Genomic DNA, 19,420 nt, shown 5'->3' on the forward strand with positions numbered 1-19,420 from the left:
GGGACAGGCCGTGGCACCCACAGCCCGGGGGAGGGGTTGTCACAGGCCGGGGCACAGGGCATGCACCAGCCGCAGTGCACAGCGCAGGAAGGCGGCTTGCTGGCGAGGCTCAGCAGCAACCGTATAAATAAGAGAGGACACCATGGAATCACACGGACTTGTTTAGCTCGTGAAAAAACAAAAATCCAACCCAAAAGGAAGGGAGGGGCCAGGAGTGCGCTGGAGCCGGGGAGGTGGGAGAGGAGAGTCCCCGCTCGGAAGTGCTTCTCGGGGTCTAGCCTGGAGCTCAGCGTCATCTTCACGGTGGGGACGAGGCCTGGCCCGGGGCCGGCGCGGGAAGTAACTGCAGCCTTCCCGCCACACCGGGAGGGCCCCGGGGTGGGGTGGGGGTGGGGGGGGGGCGGTGGGAGAAAACGTCATGCAATTTCCTACGAGTGGCGTCACGAGTGGCGGAGCGGCCCCGCGCCCCAGGGTCGGCCGCGCAGAGGCCCCTCGGCGCCCCCCGAGAGCCTCCTCCACCGGGGGTGGGCTCACGCGGCCGACAGGAAGGGGAAGAAGAAGAAGTTGAAGGCAAACTTGAGGGCGCCGTGCACGGTGCTGCGCCAGTCCTGCTCGATCTTCACGTGCCGCCGGGCGGGCGCCAGCTGGGCCATGCAGTTCAGGCAGCTGATGGCCTTCAGCTCGAAGACGGGCCACTTGCTGCCCAGCCGGCCCTCCAGGATGGTGCTGAACTCGATGAGGCTGCCGTGGCGCAGGCCCAGCAGCACATCCTTGAACTCGCTGCTGGCGCGCAGCACGATGTCCTTGGTGATGTCGTCCTCCTCGTGGCCGCGGGTGCTGTTGGCGCCGCCGCCGAATGGCATGCCCACCGTGATCTCGAACTTGTAGCGGTCGAACTTCTTGATGTGGCAGGGGTGCTTGGCCAGCTGCTTGAGGCGGCAGAGCTCCTGCTCGGCCATGGCCGCGGCGCCGGGGCTGCAGGACGGGTAGGCCTCGCCGTACAGACAGCGCATCCAGTCGCCCACGAAGAAGGGCAGCATGTTGATGGCCGACTCGGCGCTGTTGTCGATGTCCGTCACCCGCACGTACTTGAAGCGCCCGGTCCACGTGACCCGGTGGCCCTCCAGGTGGCTGCACAGGATCTGGGTACGGGCCATGTTGGTCTCCTTCCAGGCCCGTGGGCCGCACAGGAAGCTGTACTGCGGCCAGCTCAGCGTGGAGTTGTAGACCTTCATGCCCTCCGAGCGGTACACGTAGAACCAGCAGAACAGCACGATGGCCGAGAGCCACACCAGGATGAGCTTGACCATGGAGCTGCGCGACAGGGACTTGGCCATCTCCACCGCGGACAGGCTGGCCTTGCTCCACCAGCGCAGCAGCAGCGGCACGGCGCACAGGGCCGCGGTCGCCAGGAGCTTGGTGAGGTCCAGGGACACGAACCACCAGGCAAACTGCACCACGCCCATGAGGGTGAGGCCGGCCACCAGGACGGGGAGCGCGAAGAGGAAGAGGAGGTAGCCAACCGAGGCGCGGACCAGGCCCAGGCCGGTGGACTCGAGCAGGATGACCACGGACAGCTCGCACCACATGAAGCAGACCAGGTAGGGCACCAGGTAGCAGTAGGTGCCCTTGAAGCCCCTGAGCTGCGCCATGCGGAAGAAGAGGTACAGGAGGTAGAGGTAGAGGAGGCAGGGCACGCTGACGTTGAGGACCACGAAGTGGCCGACGGGCACGGTGAAGAAGGTCTGGCCGAGCGCTTTCATGAAGTGCCCGTCCACGGGCATGGTGGGCAGGAGGGACAGCAGCCCGGCAGCCACCTCGGTGACCAGGGCCCTCCTGGTGTAGGGCTCGGCGCAGCTGCTCAGGCTCATGTAGCTGGTGACGGTGAAGAAGACGGAGACCATGGCCAGCTCTGAGCAGGGGATGCAGTCCTTGCTGGCCAGGGGGAAGGAGAAGATGACGAAGACGACGGACAGCAGGAAGTGGGCATAGGGCTCCAGGTGATTCCAGCCGAAGTTCACCTCGGCCTGCTCCACGTCCAGGTTGGGCTCGAAGCGCAGCAGCAGCTCGGTGAGCGAGCGGAAGTTCTCCCAGGCCTTGCTGTCCTGGAACACCTTGAGCGTGCAGATCACCATGGACACGAAGGACAGGTAGAAGACGACCAGGGGGATGAAGAAGGCGAAGAAGTCGACGGTCAGGTTGCTGATGATGAAGAAGAAGACCAGGGCGTTGATGTGGTGGGTGGGCACGATGGTGGAGAGCCAGTGCATGCCCGCCTTGGACGCCAGGTCGATCAGATACTCCTTGATCTCCATGATGGCGTGCAGTGGGTACTTCACCACCTGCGGGAGACAGTCGCTGGAGCCAACTGGGGCAAGAGCCCCGTCCGGCAGCCTGAGGCTCCCCGGCACCCCTCCCTCCGTGACGGAAGCCCAAGAGCCATCGCCCCACGCGGGCTTGTCCCAACAGACCTCCTGACACGCCTTCCCCAGCGAGGCGCCTGGGCCCCACATCCACGCAGCCATGCTGTGTCCACTCACAAAGGCGGGGTTGGAGCTCCCCCCGGCACAGGGATGGGCTAACAGGGCCCGCATGCAGCCATGTGCAACCAGCGGCTGCTGCTTGTGTTAGTGACCATCCACTCTAGCCTGCCCGTCAACAAGTAAATGCGCGCAGGCAAACCAATGAGCGGCGGGCAGTGCCCCCAGCTAGCTCCTGGCAGCCTCTGACTTCCTGAAACCTGTCACGCACTGTGGCATCTGACACTTGCAGAGAGCGGATGGGCACTAAAAAGGAAGCAGTCCAGGTTTTCTCTGAAGGAGCCCCTTTGGGAGGAGGCCAGGCCACCAGTAAAAATCAACAGCTTGGATGGTGCCGCCACCCCCGCGTGTGCCACCCCGGCCATGGGCAGCCCGGATGGCTGGAGAGGCCTGTGGGCACCCGGGAACTGGCACAGAAGGAACTGCGGTCCTGCCTGAAGTCCCACAGCCACAGATCCTGCACAGTGCCTGGGGCAGAGGGCCTGTGAAGCACAGAGAAGCTTCCAGAGCTGAGCCAGCAGTGTCTGGCCCCTGAACAGCCCCGGCCATCACAGCTCCCACCCAAGGCTCACCAGACTGGGCGACTAGACCTGACTTCTTTCCTACAGAGAATGTCCAAACACATTACAACCAACTCCTGCTGGGGTGGGAGCAGAGGTTTTCTGCTTCATTGCTTCTGTAATACAGGGAAGGGGTCGGGTTCGTGCGCTGCAAAGCCTGCTGTGCCCAGGGTGAGGGGGCAGCGTCCCGCGCACCGAGGTCTGCCTTTAACCAGCCCAAAGCCGGGGCTGCTCACACCGGAGGGACAGACCACAGGTGTGCCGGGGGAACTGGTGGGCGCGTTAGTCACGCATTACTTTCTGGTACTGGGAACTGCACTCTGGGCGCTGCCATTTCAGCCAGGCCCTCAGTCTGTGTGTTGTCTGCTGTTTTGCAGGTTAGGGTCTTGTGCTAACTCTGCCTGGGCTGGCCTCAGACCTCAATCCTCCTTCTCTACCTCCTGAGTAGCTGGGATTTCAGACATGTGCTACCACGTGCAGAGACCCTGAAAGGATTTTAAAACACTATTGAATGAGTTTTGGGGTTTTTAAAATTTTGTTTCGTGCTGATCCTGTGGCTCCAACTCAGGGCCTGGGTGCTGTCCCTGAGCTTTTGTATTTAAGGCTAGAACCCTATCACCTGTGCCACGGCACCGCTTCCAGCTCTGTGTTGGTTACTGGGAGATGGGGTGTCCTGCAATTGTCTGTCCGGCCTGGCTTTGAACTGCAGATCCTCAGATCTCAGCCTCCTGAGTAGTTAGGACTCAGGTGTGAGGCACCAGCGTCCTGCTTTGAACACATTTTTAAAAGAGAACCATCTCTCAGGGCCCCTTGCACTCCAGCCTTGGCATCTGGAACCTTCTCTAACATTCTTTTCGAGCGCACGGAGGTGCCTGTCTCCTGGGCCAGGGACCACCCCTCCGCGTCCCCCAGCCTGTCCTCTGAAAGGACATTAAATGCCAGAGAGGCTTGAGTGACGCTTGTCATGGTTTACTGCCTCTTTTATGCAAAAGACTTGTAATAAAGTCAGGTGCTGGTAGCTCATGCCTGTAGTCCTAGCTACTCAGGAGGATCAAGGTTCAAAGCTAATCCAGGCAGGAAAGTCCACGAGACCAGCAAAAAAGCCTAAAGTAGAGGTGTGGCTCAGGTGGCAGAGTGCCAGCCTTAAAGAAAAGACCTAGGAACAGCACCTACGCCCTGAGAACAAGTTCCATCTCTCTCTCTCCCTCTCCCTCCCTCGCTCTCTCTCTCTTTCTCTCTCTCTCTCTCTCATACACACATACACACAAACACACACAGACAGGCTTGTAATGAAAGACAAAACAATCAAGAGTTCTGACAGCTCCAAACCCTGAAAGGGAGGGAACAGTTATTTTTTCTCTTCCTCCCCCGTCTCTGTCTCTGTCTCTGTCTCTCTCTCTTCACTCTTCACAGCGCCCACTTCTCTCCCATGGGGCCGACACATCTTGCCACCCGACCCCAGCAGCGTGGTGTGACACGGGAGTGGTTGGGTGGGACGTGGGCTCTCCCCCTCCTGTGTCACGCTGGCCCCCACTGCTAACACTTCCTCTGGGCCCAGAACCATGCCAGGCACCGCAGCTGCCTTCTCTTGGGCGAGCAGGGACACGGGCGTGCTGCCCTGCACACGCTCCGCTTAGGACCAGCTCTGGGCGGACCTTCAACATGAGCTCCAAGCTCATGCGGCCCACCCACGCCATTCCATCGCAGGACCTCCAGCGTGGACAGCCTCCCATCACGGACGCCTTCCCGGTCCTCCATGGCCGGAGCGAGGCTTTCCACTCATCACCCCAGGGCCCTTGCGCCCCCTGGGGCTCACGCTGGATACGGTCTGTCTCTAAGTCCCAGGAATGTGGCAGTCAAGCACTGTCCTGTAGGCCCCAACTCTCCTGTCCTGCCGGCCTCCCTGTCTCCCCGATGGCCCCCAGCCTTTCAGCCCACTTCCTGCCGGTCTGCAGCTAGGCCGTCCCTCACCACTGGCCCCAAGTCTGACTCATTTGCCCACTTGTACGCTCACAACGGGTCTCAGGCAGTGATGAATTCCAAGAACTGAGGATGCTCGCACATCACAGGCCCGAGCCTGACGGCCGGGTTCTCTGCTGGTGGCCCTGACCGACGGCCAGGCCCTCCGCTCTGGGTCCTGTGCTGGCCTTGGTCTGACTGGCCGCATGCTCCCACCCATCTGATTGGGTTTCTGGAGACCCTGGCATTCCCCCAGACCGCCAAGCCTGAGGCTCTAGGTGTGTGTGGGGGTTTATGCCCCCTGTTCATTCCTGCTGCCCATGCTTAGGTGTGTCAGCATCCCCAGGCCAGGCCTACCCACCCTCACCCCTACCCCCCTCAGAGCCTGCAAACAGACCCTCGGTTGGGCCACCGCAGCCCACAAGACCCCACAGCAGTTGTTGGAGGGAGAGTCCCTGCAGAGCTGCACCTGTCTTACGCCACAGATAATCTACGTGAATCCAAAGGTACATCCCGTCCCGATCAAGGCCCTCCGGCCCACGGGGCCCTCTGTGCCCGCCTGCTGGGCGCTGCCCTGGCTTCTGGGCCTGACTGTAAGAACCACGTCCTTCTGACGACTCAGGGGCCGGGGCCGGGGTCGGAGGGAGCAGTGGCACTGCCCAGGACGTGTCTGTGAGGCGGCCCGTGGTCCTCGTGGGCAGGCCGCTGTGGGGACGGGCGGCCGGGGGCCGGCGCTCACCTTCTGGCGCAGCGGCAGGTCCTCGGGGCTCTTGCCGGCCAGCTCGTCATCCTCATCATCGTCGTCATGGAAGAGGTTGGTGGGGATGATGCCCTTGGCATACTTCTTGGTGATCTCCACAAAGTCGTCCAGGGCGATGTAGTTCTTGGCTAAATAAAGCACAAGAACACGGTGCCAGGCAATGCCAGCGATCACGACCATGGCATGGGCGGAAGAGGTGGGGTCGGAGGCTTGGGGACCAGCTGGACAGGAGTGGGTTGAGGCAGGCCCTTGCCCAGGTGTGCACGGGTAAAGCCCAGCCAGGTAGGGCGGAGGTGGCCATCCGCCAGGCCTCGGCACACCTGCTGTCTGCCTTCAACACCCCGTGTCTCCTGCTCCCTCTGACCCCCTGCTCCCCTCACTCCACATCCCCGTGCCCTGGACACTGGCATCCGAAGGGTCTGGATCAAACGTCCATTCACACCCCAGGAACTTGGTGGGAGTCGCCAGGGTCCTGTAGTCTAGTGTGTGGATGGACAGGAAGGGGCAGACAGCATGCCGGGGGCGGGCAGGAAGCATGATGCCAGGTGGGCACAGCGGGGTGGGCTGTACTCACACTCGCTGCTGACCAGGCGCTCCAGCATCCGCCTCTGTCTCTGCAGGGACTTGGGGACAGGCCCGGGCTGCGCCCCTCCATCTGCAGGGGACGGAGGACTGGGTCAGGGCTGGCCGGTCCCCTCAGCCCTGGAGCCCATGGGCAGTGCAAGCGCCACACCCCTGGGCAGCCACTCTATGAGCCAACGATACACACCGCCCTTCCTTCCAGGGGACACAGGCCCTGGACCTGCACCCCCATGGCTGGCATTGTCTACTGACTCAAGTTTACCATCAACAAGGTAGCCTAGCGACTCAGGAGGCTGAGACCTGAGGAGCAAAGTTCAAAGCCAGCCCAGGCAGGAAAGTCTGTGAGACGCTTATCTCCAAATGATCAAAAATTCAGAAGCGGAGCAGTGGGTCAAGTGGCAGAGTGCTACTAGCCTTGAGCAAAAGAGGCTCAGGAACTGCGCCTAGGCCCTGAGTTCAAGCCCCAGGATGGGCACCAAAAAAAGACAGCCAGCTCTCCTGGGGTGAGACCGAGGGCCCAGTCACCCCACATCCCTGGACCTGGTACCAGACAGCAAGCGCGCAGCATGAGTTTAATGAACCAACCAACACCCAAGCCAGGATTTGTTGTCTGCCTGTCCCCCACCTCCCAAGCCCCGAGCCCCGGTTCCCACGCAGCCCGGCCTGCACAGGGAAGGCCTCCTCCCGGGGAAGGGCCTGGCCCGGGCCTAGGCTGGCCGGTGACCTGCTGCAGTACCTTGCTCGTTGACCTGGCCGACGTTCTCCAGCAGCTCAGACACCGCCACCTGCTTTTTCTTCTTGGGGTTGAGTTTCCAGTACATGACCAGTGCGGCCTTGCGCACGGCCCGCTCCAGGTCCGTCTCGGAGGACAGCTGCTTCACCTCGGGCTCATTCTCCGAAGTGATGCCTGAGAAACAGAGGCATCGGGCCAGCCTGGGTCCCGCCTGCCGGAGCCCAGCACCACTCCGTGGGCACGCACGCTGCAGCCGAGGCCCCCCTAGACTCACCCTTCCTGTCCGCCAGGCACCGGCGAAGCAGCTTCACGGCCTCCCGCCGGCCCTGCTTGGCTGCCAGGAGGAGCCAGTCCACGGCGGTGCAGCTGTTGAGTTCCTCATCGGCGTGGCTGGCCAGCTGCAGGTAGTGTTTTGCCACCTGCAAGGCAGCTGGGCCCTGTCTCTGGCTCCACCCCTCCCCACCCCCTCCCCGCCCCTCCCTTCCAGGGCCCAGGGACCTTTTTTGGTTGTTGTTGTTTGAAACAACTTTTTTTGGGAAAGGAACCCTGAGGAACCCTGATTGTTGGGGCCCTGGTGCCTTGGCGGCATTTCTGCGTTCCATGGGAGAGGAGTGGAGATGACAGACGTAGAGCCCAAAGCATCTACTCTCAGGCCGTTTGCAGCCATCCTCCCCTGCCCTCCAGGTGTACGAAGTGAGGCCCCCACACAGCCCAGCTCAGTCTCCTGGGAAGACTCTTAGCTCCGGCTTTGCACCAGGCATCCCCCGTGTGGGGAAGTGCAGGGTGGGAGTCTCCGGGTGTGGTGGGGGGGCACCTGCTTGAGCCACACACTGCAGGGCAAGTCACTGCCTGGGGCGTGTCTACAGAGCTCCCGGGAATGACTGGGCAGGGCACAGGGAGGCGGGGGGGGGGGGGGGGATGGGTGGGGGGGGGAGGCTGGGGGGAGGAGGGCAGCTGCCAGAACTCATGGCCGCCTACCCACGGGGTCCCCACAGGTCACAACAGAGACCGGACTGTGGGATCCCCACTCACTGTTGTAAGGCTGAGGCCTGGGGGGTCAGCAGAGGGGAGGAGCAGGGTGGGCGCCCTCCGGGCGTGATGGGCAAGGCCGGCGCCCCTCAGGGAGAACGCGTGGGGGAGGGCACAAACTAGCCCGCTGGAGAGGATGCCACACTGGGGCAGGAGCCGGGCCTGACGGGGAGGGGGGTGACGCGGCTGCAGGGGGGCAGGGGCCTCAAGGAATGTGGAAACAGAACCATGATGGAGCAGGCACAGGGGCACTACCACGCGGGCTCCCTGCGTCCGTCTGTGTGGTGCGGGGACTGAGCCCCCACCACGCGCCCCTCACCTCTGTCTGCGCCTTGGGGTCCCCAGCCTTGGCCTTCTCCAGGATGTGTTCAAATGGGATTTCCACGTCTCCCTTCGCGGGCCCTGCAACGCAGGGAGAACAAGCAAAATGCGATAGAGCCCAGCCCTGTCACCTGTTACTGGGGGGGGGCAGAGCCCAGGCCTGTCACTGTCACTGGGGGGGGGGCAGAGCCCAGGCCTGTCACTGTCACTGGGGGGGGGACAGAGCCCGGGTCTGTCACCTGTCCAGATGGGCTCTGGGAGGCCTCGTGCTGACCCCACTTTAACAGCCTGGCAAGAACAGGAGGACCCCCACCCAGAACAGCGACCATCCTCAGACTCATAGCCTAGAGCAGGGTCAGCACACGCTCCTGCCCCGGCCGCGGGTGGCACAGACCTGAGCCACCACTGCCCCCCGTGGGGCTCCACTTTGAAAGCCTTGACCCAAACAACAAGAATGCAAAACCATAAGACAGTTTCAGAAAAAAGCTCATTCTACCAGTCTCTGTCTCCAACTGAGGCAGCCCTTAGCTACGAGCCAACACCCGCCCCCCCACCCGTCCCACGCTGTGCTCCCCAAGGCGGGAGCCCGCCCGCCCGCCCTCCACATGGCAGGGGACGGCCAGAAACCCGCGCTGCCGCCCCCACGCTCCTGGAGACAGGCAGAAAGCAGCAAGAGCCGCGGTGCCCATCACGCCTCAAGCCACTCGCCGGCGGCTTTCCCAGCCCCGCTCCATGCCAGGCTCCAGGCTGCTCCGCTGCGCTGCAAGCCACCGCCTGGCTGCTGTCTCAGGGCTAGGATGCCAGGGCCAAAGGCAGAGTATGGAGGGGCAAAGGGGGGCCAGGAGAGGCTCTGTGCAGGTGGTATGGGTGCCACCCTGGGGAGGCAGGAGCCTGGGATGTAGCAATGCTTCTGTCTGCAACCAGCCAGGCGCCAGGCTCACACTGCAGACCGGCCCTGGGGTCACTGCCTAAGAAGAAACATGCATGCAGCCAGAGGCAAGCCAGTGAGCGTTCCGTCCAGGGCCGAGAAGCCACCTGCAGAACACGTGTATGCGTCACTGTGGGTGTTTTGTACACAGCTTGCCACCTCCCTACGCTCAGCCCCTGGTCGGGCGGCACTGCCCACCTGTCAGATCCGCACGCTACACCTCACATCCCCAACCATAGCACTCAGCTCCGGGACGACTGTGCTAGGGAAATTGTGTGTGCATGTGCGCACACGCGTGTGCACATGCACGCACTCCAGGACTGGGGCTTGAGCTCTGGGCCTGGGTGCTATCCCTTAGCATTTTTGCTCAAGGCTAGTGCTTAACCAGGTGAGCGACAGCTCCACTTCTGGCTTTTTTGTTAATTGAGATTAATTTAGTTAATTGGAGATAATCTCATGGACTTTCCTGCCTGGCTGGCTTCGAACCACGATATTCAGAGTCCAGCCTCCTGAGAAGCTGGGATTACAGGCGTGAGCCATCAGCACCCAGCTAGAAATACTCTTCCTTCCTGTGCTAAGCTGGGCAGGTGATGCTTACTTACCCTGTGGCAGAGAGAGCGGGGAGGGGAGTCTCTCCATGGCAGCATGTGGATTCCTGGATCCAGCCTAGATTCTTTACAGGTATCATGTGTTTCCTATATTCCCCGGCAACACACGTGGCGTATGTGGATGTGTGCTGGGCTTCTGTCATTTGTGATGGAGTGAATCCTGACGCTGATGCTTTAAAAGCCCAGCAGTAAGTGGAGCATTGCGACTGAGCAGATCTTACCCGCTCACCCTGTGTGGCCTGAGGCCGAGGCCCTGCCCATCTCCTCTCCTAAGACTCTCCTGCATCTGAAAGAGTTGTACCCACACGCCACACTGCCTTCGCACAGGGCCACTGCAGCCCCCGGAGGGCAGCCCTGCTGACCACACCGAGGGGTGAAGGCTGGGACCCAGGAGGAAGCAGCCTGAGCAGGGTCTGTCTCCCCAGCCTGGCACTTGGCCTGGTGACTGCCCCACGGAGGCGGCACCCGGGCTGGAGCCAGGCTGTGTGGAGAGCGGAGGGTGGAGAGGAGATTCCCGCCTGCCCGGCCAGCGGCGCAGGAAGCTCCCAGTCACCGCCCGCCAGGCAGGGCCCGGCCCGCCACGCAGCTGCAGCTGTCCACCGAGCTTGATTTGTACTGAACTGCTGACCGTCTGCCAAACGCCCTCAGAAGAACACCACTATAAACACCACGTTGATACATCCTGCCTCCAATGTCCCGCCGCCAACCCCAACTTCCCCCACCCCCGGGGTCCCTCACATGACACCCACTCTGTGGGGCCTCGGTGAGAGCGGAGGACACGGGATGCCATGTCATCTGTGACCAGGGCCCAAGGGTGTCCCCTCTTCTCCACCACCCCCGTTCTGTGGGAAGAGAATGGGGACCAGCGGGGGGGAAGGGGGAGGAGGGGAGAGCAGTAAGCGTGATCCAAGTACACATGTGGCCGTGTCATAATGAAACCTACTACTTTGGGGCTGGGAAGGTGGCTCAGTGGTAGAGCGCTTGCCTTGCATGCTCAAGGCCCTGGGTTTGATTTCTCAGCACCACATAAAAAAAAAAAAAAAGAAACCTACTACTTTGTACAACTAATATATACTGCTAATATAAAAGATTTGTTAGATAAAATCAGTATGTATTATCTCCAAGAAAAAAAAAAAGGCTTCCCTGCCAGCCTCCGTTTTCTATGGCTGGCCTCCGGGGGGGGGGGGGGGGAGGACAGAGCCAAGGGAGCCCGGGCAGGACCCCGGCTTGGCAGGATCCCAGCTTGATGGGACTCCAGCTTGGCGGGACCCCGGCTTGGCGGGACCCCGGGCTTGGCGGGACCCCCCTGCGTCACAGCCCACCGTGGCTGGAGGCGCAAGCCCATCAGTCAGGGCAGGACTGGAGATGAGGCTTCCTGGAGGAGGAGAGGGAACCACAGGAGGGTGCTGGGGGACCCCTCCCCGCGCTGGGGGACCCCTCCCCGCCACCATCACTGCAGCCAGAGAGCGACATGCGTGGGAGCCACACACCCCGTGCTACGCACACACAGGGCAGACCCTGTCAGGCAGGGGGCACCCGCCCCGAGAGCGCCCGTCAGGGGCTGAGGGTCAGGACGCGACTCTGAAGACAGTGGGCTTTCAAACCACAGGTGCTCCCCCAGGCAGGGTCCTAAGGTCAGAAAGATCCAGAAGCAGGAGAGCGGCAGGAGCAGGAGGCATTTCAGCAGGTGGGGTGGGCGGGGCAGGCCTGGGGCAGGGGCGCCCTGTGGGCAGAGGGGAGGCGGGAAGCAGGGAGCGTGGTTTGAAGAACACAGGATGAACTCGGGGTGTAGGGAGGGGCCTGCACTGCGGGTGGGGCCCCGGGGTCCCATCTATACACATGGGAAGGGGGCAGGGGAAAGGCGCTGCCCCATAGTGGATGACCAGGTGCTCTGGGTTACAGGGGAGCCCTAGCCGGAGGGCAGGGGGTAGGGGCCTGGCCCAGGCCTCGGGGCTTACCGGCTCCCTCCACGGCTTCTCCACGTCTGGCCCGGGGGCCGCCGGGCACAGTGGGTGCAGAGGCTTCTCCAGCGCCTGGTCCGGAGCCGGGGCCGGCCGGGGGCGCTTCGCTCCCCTCCTGCTCCCAGGAGGCGGTGGCGTTGAGCCGGGCTCGAGCCTGGGGCTGCGGGGCCAGCGGGGGTTCAGAGGGGCTCAGAGGAGGGGTGCTGGAGGCCATCCTACCTGCAAGAAAGCAGAAGGCCAGGCCTCTGGAGTCCGCCACCTCCAGCTTTCAGGTTCTGGTGTCTTAGTGACCCGAGCCAGCAACGCTGTCCAGCTCCACACGGCCCGGCAGCTCCAGCTCGGGTCCTGGCATCGCAGGCCGAGGCACGAGACTCTGGGCCTTAGTGTCCTCCCCTGAGAAATGGGGACAGGGCTTTCTGGGCAGGGCCTGACCTTGGGAACGAATGAGGGCCCACGTGGAGCACAGGCCACCAGACCTGAGCACAAGTGCCTCTCATCGTGCGTTCACACTGCCACAGAGGGCGCGGCAGTCCACGCTGGCGTTCTTGTTAATGACAGCAATAGGTGAGCACTGGTGGCACTCTGTAAAGGTTATGTGCCAGTACACACACACACACACACACACACACACACACACACACACACACACACACACACACACACAAATGAGGGGCCACAGGAAGGTCAGAGGCCGGAGTGATGCAAAACCGTGGATGCCACGAACTGATGATGGCGCCGAATCGATGGAAACGGAGCCCCCGCCCCGCCCCGCCCCGCCCCGAGCTGCCCACCTGGTACACAACTTGACCTTGGCCTTCAGTCGTCTGAACGGCGAGAATAAACTTTGTGTTATTTTAAGCCACCAGTTTCCGGTGGTTTCTTTTGGGAGCTTTAGGAAATGAATCTCCCGGCAGAGAGTAGAAGTTAAATGTACGTGAGCAGGCTCAGGGTGGGGAGGGGAGGAGGAACTGGGGAAGCCAGGATTTCAAACCAGACCCGCCCAGCTGTGGGGCCCGTCACGGGAGAGAGGTCACAGAGCCTCCCACGCTACTAACACACACAAGCAAACTGGGCACAGTGCCACAGGGTGAAGAGGCTTCTAGAACAGAAGAGAGCACAGGTCTACGGCGCATGGCATCCCGCGGGGAAAGGGCTCGGCAAGCTCGAGCCACAGACCACGGAATAGAAAGCCTGAACGTGCTTCGGGGTGGGGGCCACAACTCCCCGACACGGTCAGGCCCCAGCGTGCTCTGAGGCGTAGGGTGTTCCTCACATTCCCCTAACTCGAGGCACGTGCGTCCTCACCACCACAGATGAGGAAACGGAGGCAGAGGGGGGAGCTCCCAGCACTAACCTCTGGGCCCTGGGCCTGCCCACAGGCTGGGCATCTCCCCCTCCTGTGTGCCTACTGTCCTCATCTGAAATGGGAACACCCCTCCGTCGAGTGACAGAGCCCGAGGCCAGAGCCTGTCGGCTGCTAGCAGCCATAGTCTCAGCTTCAGGCCCAGAGCCTGGGGGGGGGGAGGTCCTGGGGGGTCCTGGGTAGATGCTTCCAGAGACCACTGTTGATGGGGAAACTGGGAACAGAGCCAGACTATCCCGTTCCAGCTCCCGCGCCAGCCACAAAGGGCTGAAGATCAGATGCTGTGTCCAAAGAGCAGCACAGATCTCCATCTGGACTTCTTCCCGCAAGGGATGAGCTCTTGACGTAACTTCTGAGCCTTGTTTTAAAACATCGCCTTGAGGTTACTTTAAAACCCAAAGCATGACTGAGCCTTGTCTATCTGCTTGGAAGTCAATGCTGGGCTCCACGCCATCTCTGAGCGGAGGCTTCTGGAAACAGCAAAGCAACCTCTGTAAACGCTGCCATCGAACAGCATATGCGGACTCAAGGGGCATCAGACCAGCGGGCACCAGGACCCAGGCAGGTCCCCAAGCCAGGGGTGGACCGAGGAGCTCCAAGACCCAAGCAGACACGAAGACTCCAGGGCACCCACACCGAGGTAGCACCCAGACCCAAGGAGCCCCAGATCAAGAAGGCCCACGCACCCAGGAACCCCGCCTGGCTAAGGTACAGAAAAGCCTGTGGCTTGGCACACGAAGCCCGGGATACCATCTGAGGTAGCCCGTGATACCAGTCCCCGGAGCTATCTGAGGTAGCAGGAAGGCCAGACCCGGCTTGCCTCCTCTGGGTACTCAGCTGCTACAGTCAAGCACCCTCCCGGGTGGTCAAGAAAGCCTAAGGCTGGTACCTGTCACCACGAGCAAGGGCTCTGCCCTCACCTGCTGCATGCTTTCCGCTCATCTGCCAAGCAGGCAGGACACATCATCCTGCGGTCCCACATGTCAGTCCTCACCCCACTGCAGACCAGAGACCTGCTCAGTGTGAAATGCCAGGGCTGAAGTTCAACTCCACACCCAGGATAAAAAACCCAGCACACTCAGAAAGAGACCCTCGAACTTCCCTGCACCCCTTCCAGATCCATCACTTCCCAAAGGGCCGTCCTTCCTTGGGTCAGGCAGCAGATGCACCGGGCCTGGCCCTGCAGGGTCCTCCTCCCACGAGCCAGCCTCCAGCCTCCATGCAGAGCACGGCAGCCCGAGTCAGAGGTCCTGCCCGCCTTGGCAGGCCTTTTCCAGCAGCCTCTACTGTGGTCTGTCTTCCACACCTGCTCACTGGTAAATACAGCTCCCAGGGCCTCTGTCTCCAGCCCTCTCTCTGGAGGGGGTAGAAGGGATGGCACCATCCTGGCTAACTGCCCTGCCTCAGTTTCCCCATCTGTACAAAGGAGAGGTTGGGATACCTTCCATATCAGACAGCAATCTGCTCTGCAATTGACGAAGGATTAAACCCTAACTCATTCCTTCCATTCAGATGGAAATCACCCTCTAAATGTAAAGTCCTGGAAAAATACAGGTTTGGGCTGGCTGTGGGGCTGAGACGCGTGCATGTCACATTGCAGTCAAAGTACAATCTCTGGCTACTGAGACTAGGAGGCTGCAGGAGGATTCATTTTCAGGTCTCCAGAGGCGAGCCTAGTTTGGATCAAAGAGTTTGTCATTCCAAAACAAACAAACGGTTCTGGGCCCTGGTTGGCCACCGGAATGACAAAGATCAGGAAAGAATGCATACAGCATGAACTGGAGCGGGCTGCCTCCTCCCTTCTCTGCTTGGTGATGCTGACCCCAGAAGACTCAGGCCGTGCTTCAGGGCATGCAGTAAGAGCTTCACATATGCCGGCAGAAGCCTAGGATGGCCTGGCCGTGGGAAAGCACACCAGCCTGGGACTGGTGTGGCTGGTGACCTTAAGCAAGTGGCTCCCAGGCCTGGGCACCCTGACTACAGGACGAGAGCCTGGTCATGCTGGCTTTGCCCCCAAGGCCACGGTGGCCACAGTGGTGACTTGGAACTGGTCATTGTGTAAGATCCCAAAACACAGAGTGGCCGGCATTCTTTCCCTGTGAGCACCACGGCATATTTTTATCCCCTCAGAACACAAACGCCAGCACCAAGGAGTGAGCTGGGCTGAGGAGCCACGCCCCATCAGATAGCCCCCAGACCTCTCTTCAGAGACACGGAGCAGCTTGTATGTGGGGCCCTCTGCCCAGATGCTCCAACCCCCCGCAGCCCAGTCCAGCCCTCCAGGGGCAGCCCCGGCCTCAAAGCCCCTCCTGGACATCATTCCTCTCCCCCTCCAGGACCCCCGCATGGGACACCCAGGGCTCCACACAGAGGCACCCCTCGTGGTAGCACCTGCTGCCCAGAGAGCACTGGCCAGGCGATGAAACCCCCAGCCTCCACCTGGGCTCACGCAACCCGGCTCTTCACTGGCTTGCAGAGGAAGGTCTCCACCACGCCGCTGGGCAGGCTTTAAAGCACTGTACGGTATCATTATGGGGCTGTTTAGCATGAAATGAAAATTAATCTCCAGTAAGGGGTGGAAAAAATGACTTCCTAAAATGTTAAGACTTACAATCTCTGGGTAAGGATGTGGGTGCCTTATTATATTCTTTTTAAAAAAATATATTTCCCTAATTTCCTATAATGAATAAACAATGTTTGGTGGAAAGTGTGTGTGTGTGTGTGTGTGTATGTGGTCCTGGAGCTTGAATTCAGGGCCTGCGCACTGTCCTTGAGCATTTTTGCTCAAGACTAGCGCTCTACCATTTGAGGCACAGGTCCACTGCTAGCATTTTTGGTGTTAATTGGGGGTGAGTCTCACACTTTCCTGCCCAGGTTGGCTCTGAACTGCGATTCTTAGATCTCAGCCTCTTGAGTAGCATAGGCCACCAGCGCAGGGCCAGGGTGTTATTTTTAAACTCATCTATGACTGAATCCTAGAGAACTGGGCTCCGTAGGTCCACAGCCTGGGGTGTCCACTCTGGCCTGGCCTGGCCCCTGGCACAGGGCTACGGCTCAAGACAAGGACACAAAGCCCTTGGTGGCTCCCAGGTACCTATTTTTGCTCTGAGTATTAAGAGCTAAACCAAGGAACATTGCAGCTTACCAATGTGGCAAGTTCAGAGATATAAAGCAATGGGCTGAATTGAGAATGGTCTGACCTTGATCATGGATAGCATAATGCCCACACCTGGCACATCAGCAGGCACGGATGGACAGCCCCATGCCAGGACGTGCCTGCCCCAAAGAGGCTGTTCCAGGGCCAGACTTCGAGCAGCTCCGTCGGGACAGGAAGACCAGCACCCCAGCAGATAAACCACGAAGGCAGAGCAGCACTTGGGGCTGCTGGACACATAAGGAGGCCCTCAGTCAACCATGGGAAGGCCCGACAGAGCCTCAGGACAAGCTGGGGTTGGGGCGGGGGAGGGAGAGAGGGGGGAGATCTGGGCACCCAGCCCAGGAGAGGAGCCGGCGATGTGTCCAGCTAGAATGTGATTGGTGGGTGGACACAGAAGGTAGAGAAGAGGCCTGTTGAGAGCAGAGCATGTCCCCAGAGCCTGAATGAATGCCAGGTCAGGAGGCAGACTGGGCCCCACAGGCCAGGGAGAGGAGTTCCAAAGCCATCAGAGGACGGGGAAACATGGCGCACCAGTAGAGCACCTGCCTAACAAGTGTAAGCCCCTGAGTTTAAGCCCCAGTATTTACAAAAGGAATCCTCAGGGCTGCTGGAGTCAGGCTCAGTCTGGGACTAGGGAGGAGGCACGGACGGACAGGAGTCAGCCAGGGTGAGGGGAGGGGCCGGGCATCCTCACAGGCTCTCACCCGCTGTGAGGAGCCTGGAGGTCACAGAGCAGGGACAGGCTTGGGGCTACAGCTCACTCCCTGAGTTGGTGGGTAGGATGCCCACTGTGACTCTTAATGCCACTGTTAGGGTACCTGGCACCAAGCAGGCATTCCTGAGGCCAAACTAAGCTGGGTACAAGGGGGGAGGGGCCTGCAGCCCCACGCTTGCCAGCTTGGCCTGGCAGGGACAGGAAGGCTAGAGCTGGGGAGCCCTCTGCACTCTTCCAAGGTGATGACCAAAAGGAACCTGGCCCCAGATCCCTGGCCAGACGCCCTCTCAGTCACAGTCCTGGGAGACAGAGGCAGACAGGGAGGGAGGGGCCCAATGCCAGGCTGTAATGAGCAGGGGCAGTCGGCACCCAGGGTACCAGGGCACAGCTCTGGGGTACAAGAAGGGAAAACCCCTTACAATCAGGAAAGCCCTGGGCAAACTGCCAGGGATCATCATACAAGGCGGAGGGGCGGGGGCAGGGCAGCGCTGGCTGGGGGCAGGGCAGAGAGCTCACAACTGTGGCTGTGGGTCCAGACCTGCACCTGGCCTCAATCCAGCCCCATCAGAGGGGGAGGGGGCCTGTAACTCCTACCCTCTGTGGCCCCTGAGAGGGGTGAAGAAGGGAGTGGAGGGAGGGAGCCCCAAGAACCTCAAATGTTGGTTCCTTGGAATTTCATGACATCAACTACAGAAAATGGGGTGAAAGGAGGGCTTCATCACATGCAGAGTTGACCCACAAGGGCTGGGTCAAATCTGCAGAATGCTTCCAGCGATCAGACCGGAGATGAAGGCCCCGATGGCCCATACCAGAGTGTGGTCACACCAGGGCAGGCCACAGCTTGAGGGGTGAGGGGCTCCCACTGCCCACCTCCTTTAGTGGGGGGCGGGGGGGCAGGAGGAACTAACTGACCACTGGGCTCTTTAGTAGCTGACCTCTCATGACCCACTAACCCTACCTGGGATTGACTTGACCCGCTAACCCCCACGTGGGACTGACCTCCCCCCCATGACCCACTAACCCCCACGTGGGACTGACCCCCCCATGACCCGCTACACCCCCCCCCCCGCAGACGCCTTCCAGCGGCCCTGGGGCGGTCCGGCCCGGCCGGCTGCGGTTCGGGCATGACGGGGCAGCTCGGTGCGGCGGGCCGGGAGGAGGGACCGGCCCTGGGGAAAGGATGTCCCCTGCCGCCCCGGCCCCCGATCGCTGGACCCCGGGGCCGGTGTCCCCGCCCCGGCGGGGTTCGCCTCGGGGCGCCCGGGCCGGAGACCACTTTCCCGGACTAGACGCCACCGACCCGGGAAGGCGTCACCTCGGGCGTCGCGAAGCACTCCCGACCCTCTCACGTCCCGGAACTTACAGCACACTTTGGGCCCGGTCACTTTTCAGTTTGGAAGGGGAAACTGAGGCCCGCGGCGGGCGCCCCGCCCCCCCAGCCCTTCCCGCTCTCCGGGTCCCGGGGCAACACGCGAAGGGCCCCGGCCCGAAAGCACTCACCGGCTGGAGGGCTCAGCGCGCCGCGATGGTCTCCAGGCCCGCCGCGGAGTCGCCGGGGCCCAATCCTAGGCTGTGTGGATCTCCAGGAATCCCACGTGAACCCCTCACCGCAGAGGGGCATGGGGCTATCTGAGCACACGCGAGGTGGTGATAGGGGCGGAGCGCGGCGGGGGCGGGACCTCGGGGCGTCCTCCACTCCCAGCGCGGCCCTGCAGACGCGGCGCCAGCGCGACTCTAGGAGCGGCTGGCGCGCCTGCCAATCACAGAGTGCCCCGGCCAATCGGGATGCGCCCCGCCTGCCCAGGCGGGCCCTCTCCCAGTGCAGCCGGGACTGGGGCGCGGGCGGGTCCCGGCGCCCACGGCGAAAGTTTCCGAGCGGACTCGGATCGGCGTCCTGCCGGGCTCCGCCCACGGGGCGTCCTTGGGCTGAGCCAGGCCGCGGGCCCGGTGCACAACAGGTGCCTGAGTCCTTGGGCCCGACTCTCCGTCACCTTTACTCGGCAGCCCCGCCCCGAGATCCGCTTTCATTATGCCTATGTTCATGGCGTATGAACCGAGCCCCCGAGCCCCGCGCTGGACGGCGGCCGGGACAGGAGAATGAGGAATCGTCGGCCAGCACCGGTAGCGCACGAGTATAATCCTAGCTACTACTCAGGAGGCCGAGATCTGAGGGCCGCGGTTCGAAGCCAGCCCAGGCAGGAGAC

At 61.6% G+C, this 19,420-nt stretch overlaps 1 protein-coding gene across 1 annotated transcript; it reads right to left on the reverse strand.

The window, feature by feature from the left end:
* Positions 1–427: 427 nt before the first annotated feature.
* On the reverse strand, positions 428–18,767 carry Wfs1 (Wolfram syndrome 1 (wolframin)). Its single transcript, XM_013023981.1, has 8 exons — positions 18,717–18,767; positions 11,979–12,200; positions 8,483–8,565; positions 7,409–7,553; positions 7,138–7,308; positions 6,394–6,474; positions 5,799–5,947; positions 428–2,342 (listed from the first exon to the last, which is right to left on the reverse strand). Exons 2-8 carry the CDS (start codon positions 12,193–12,195, stop codon positions 531–533), a joined length of 2,658 nt encoding a protein of 885 aa, XP_012879435.1. The 5' UTR covers positions 12,196–12,200; positions 18,717–18,767; the 3' UTR covers positions 428–530.
* Between the last annotated feature and the right edge of the window lie 653 nt (positions 18,768–19,420).

The sequence above is a fragment of the Dipodomys ordii genome, unplaced genomic scaffold, assembly GCF_000151885.1.
Source record: "Dipodomys ordii isolate 6190 unplaced genomic scaffold, Dord_2.0 Scaffold71, whole genome shotgun sequence".
Taxonomy (NCBI): Eukaryota; Metazoa; Chordata; class Mammalia; order Rodentia; family Heteromyidae; genus Dipodomys; species Dipodomys ordii.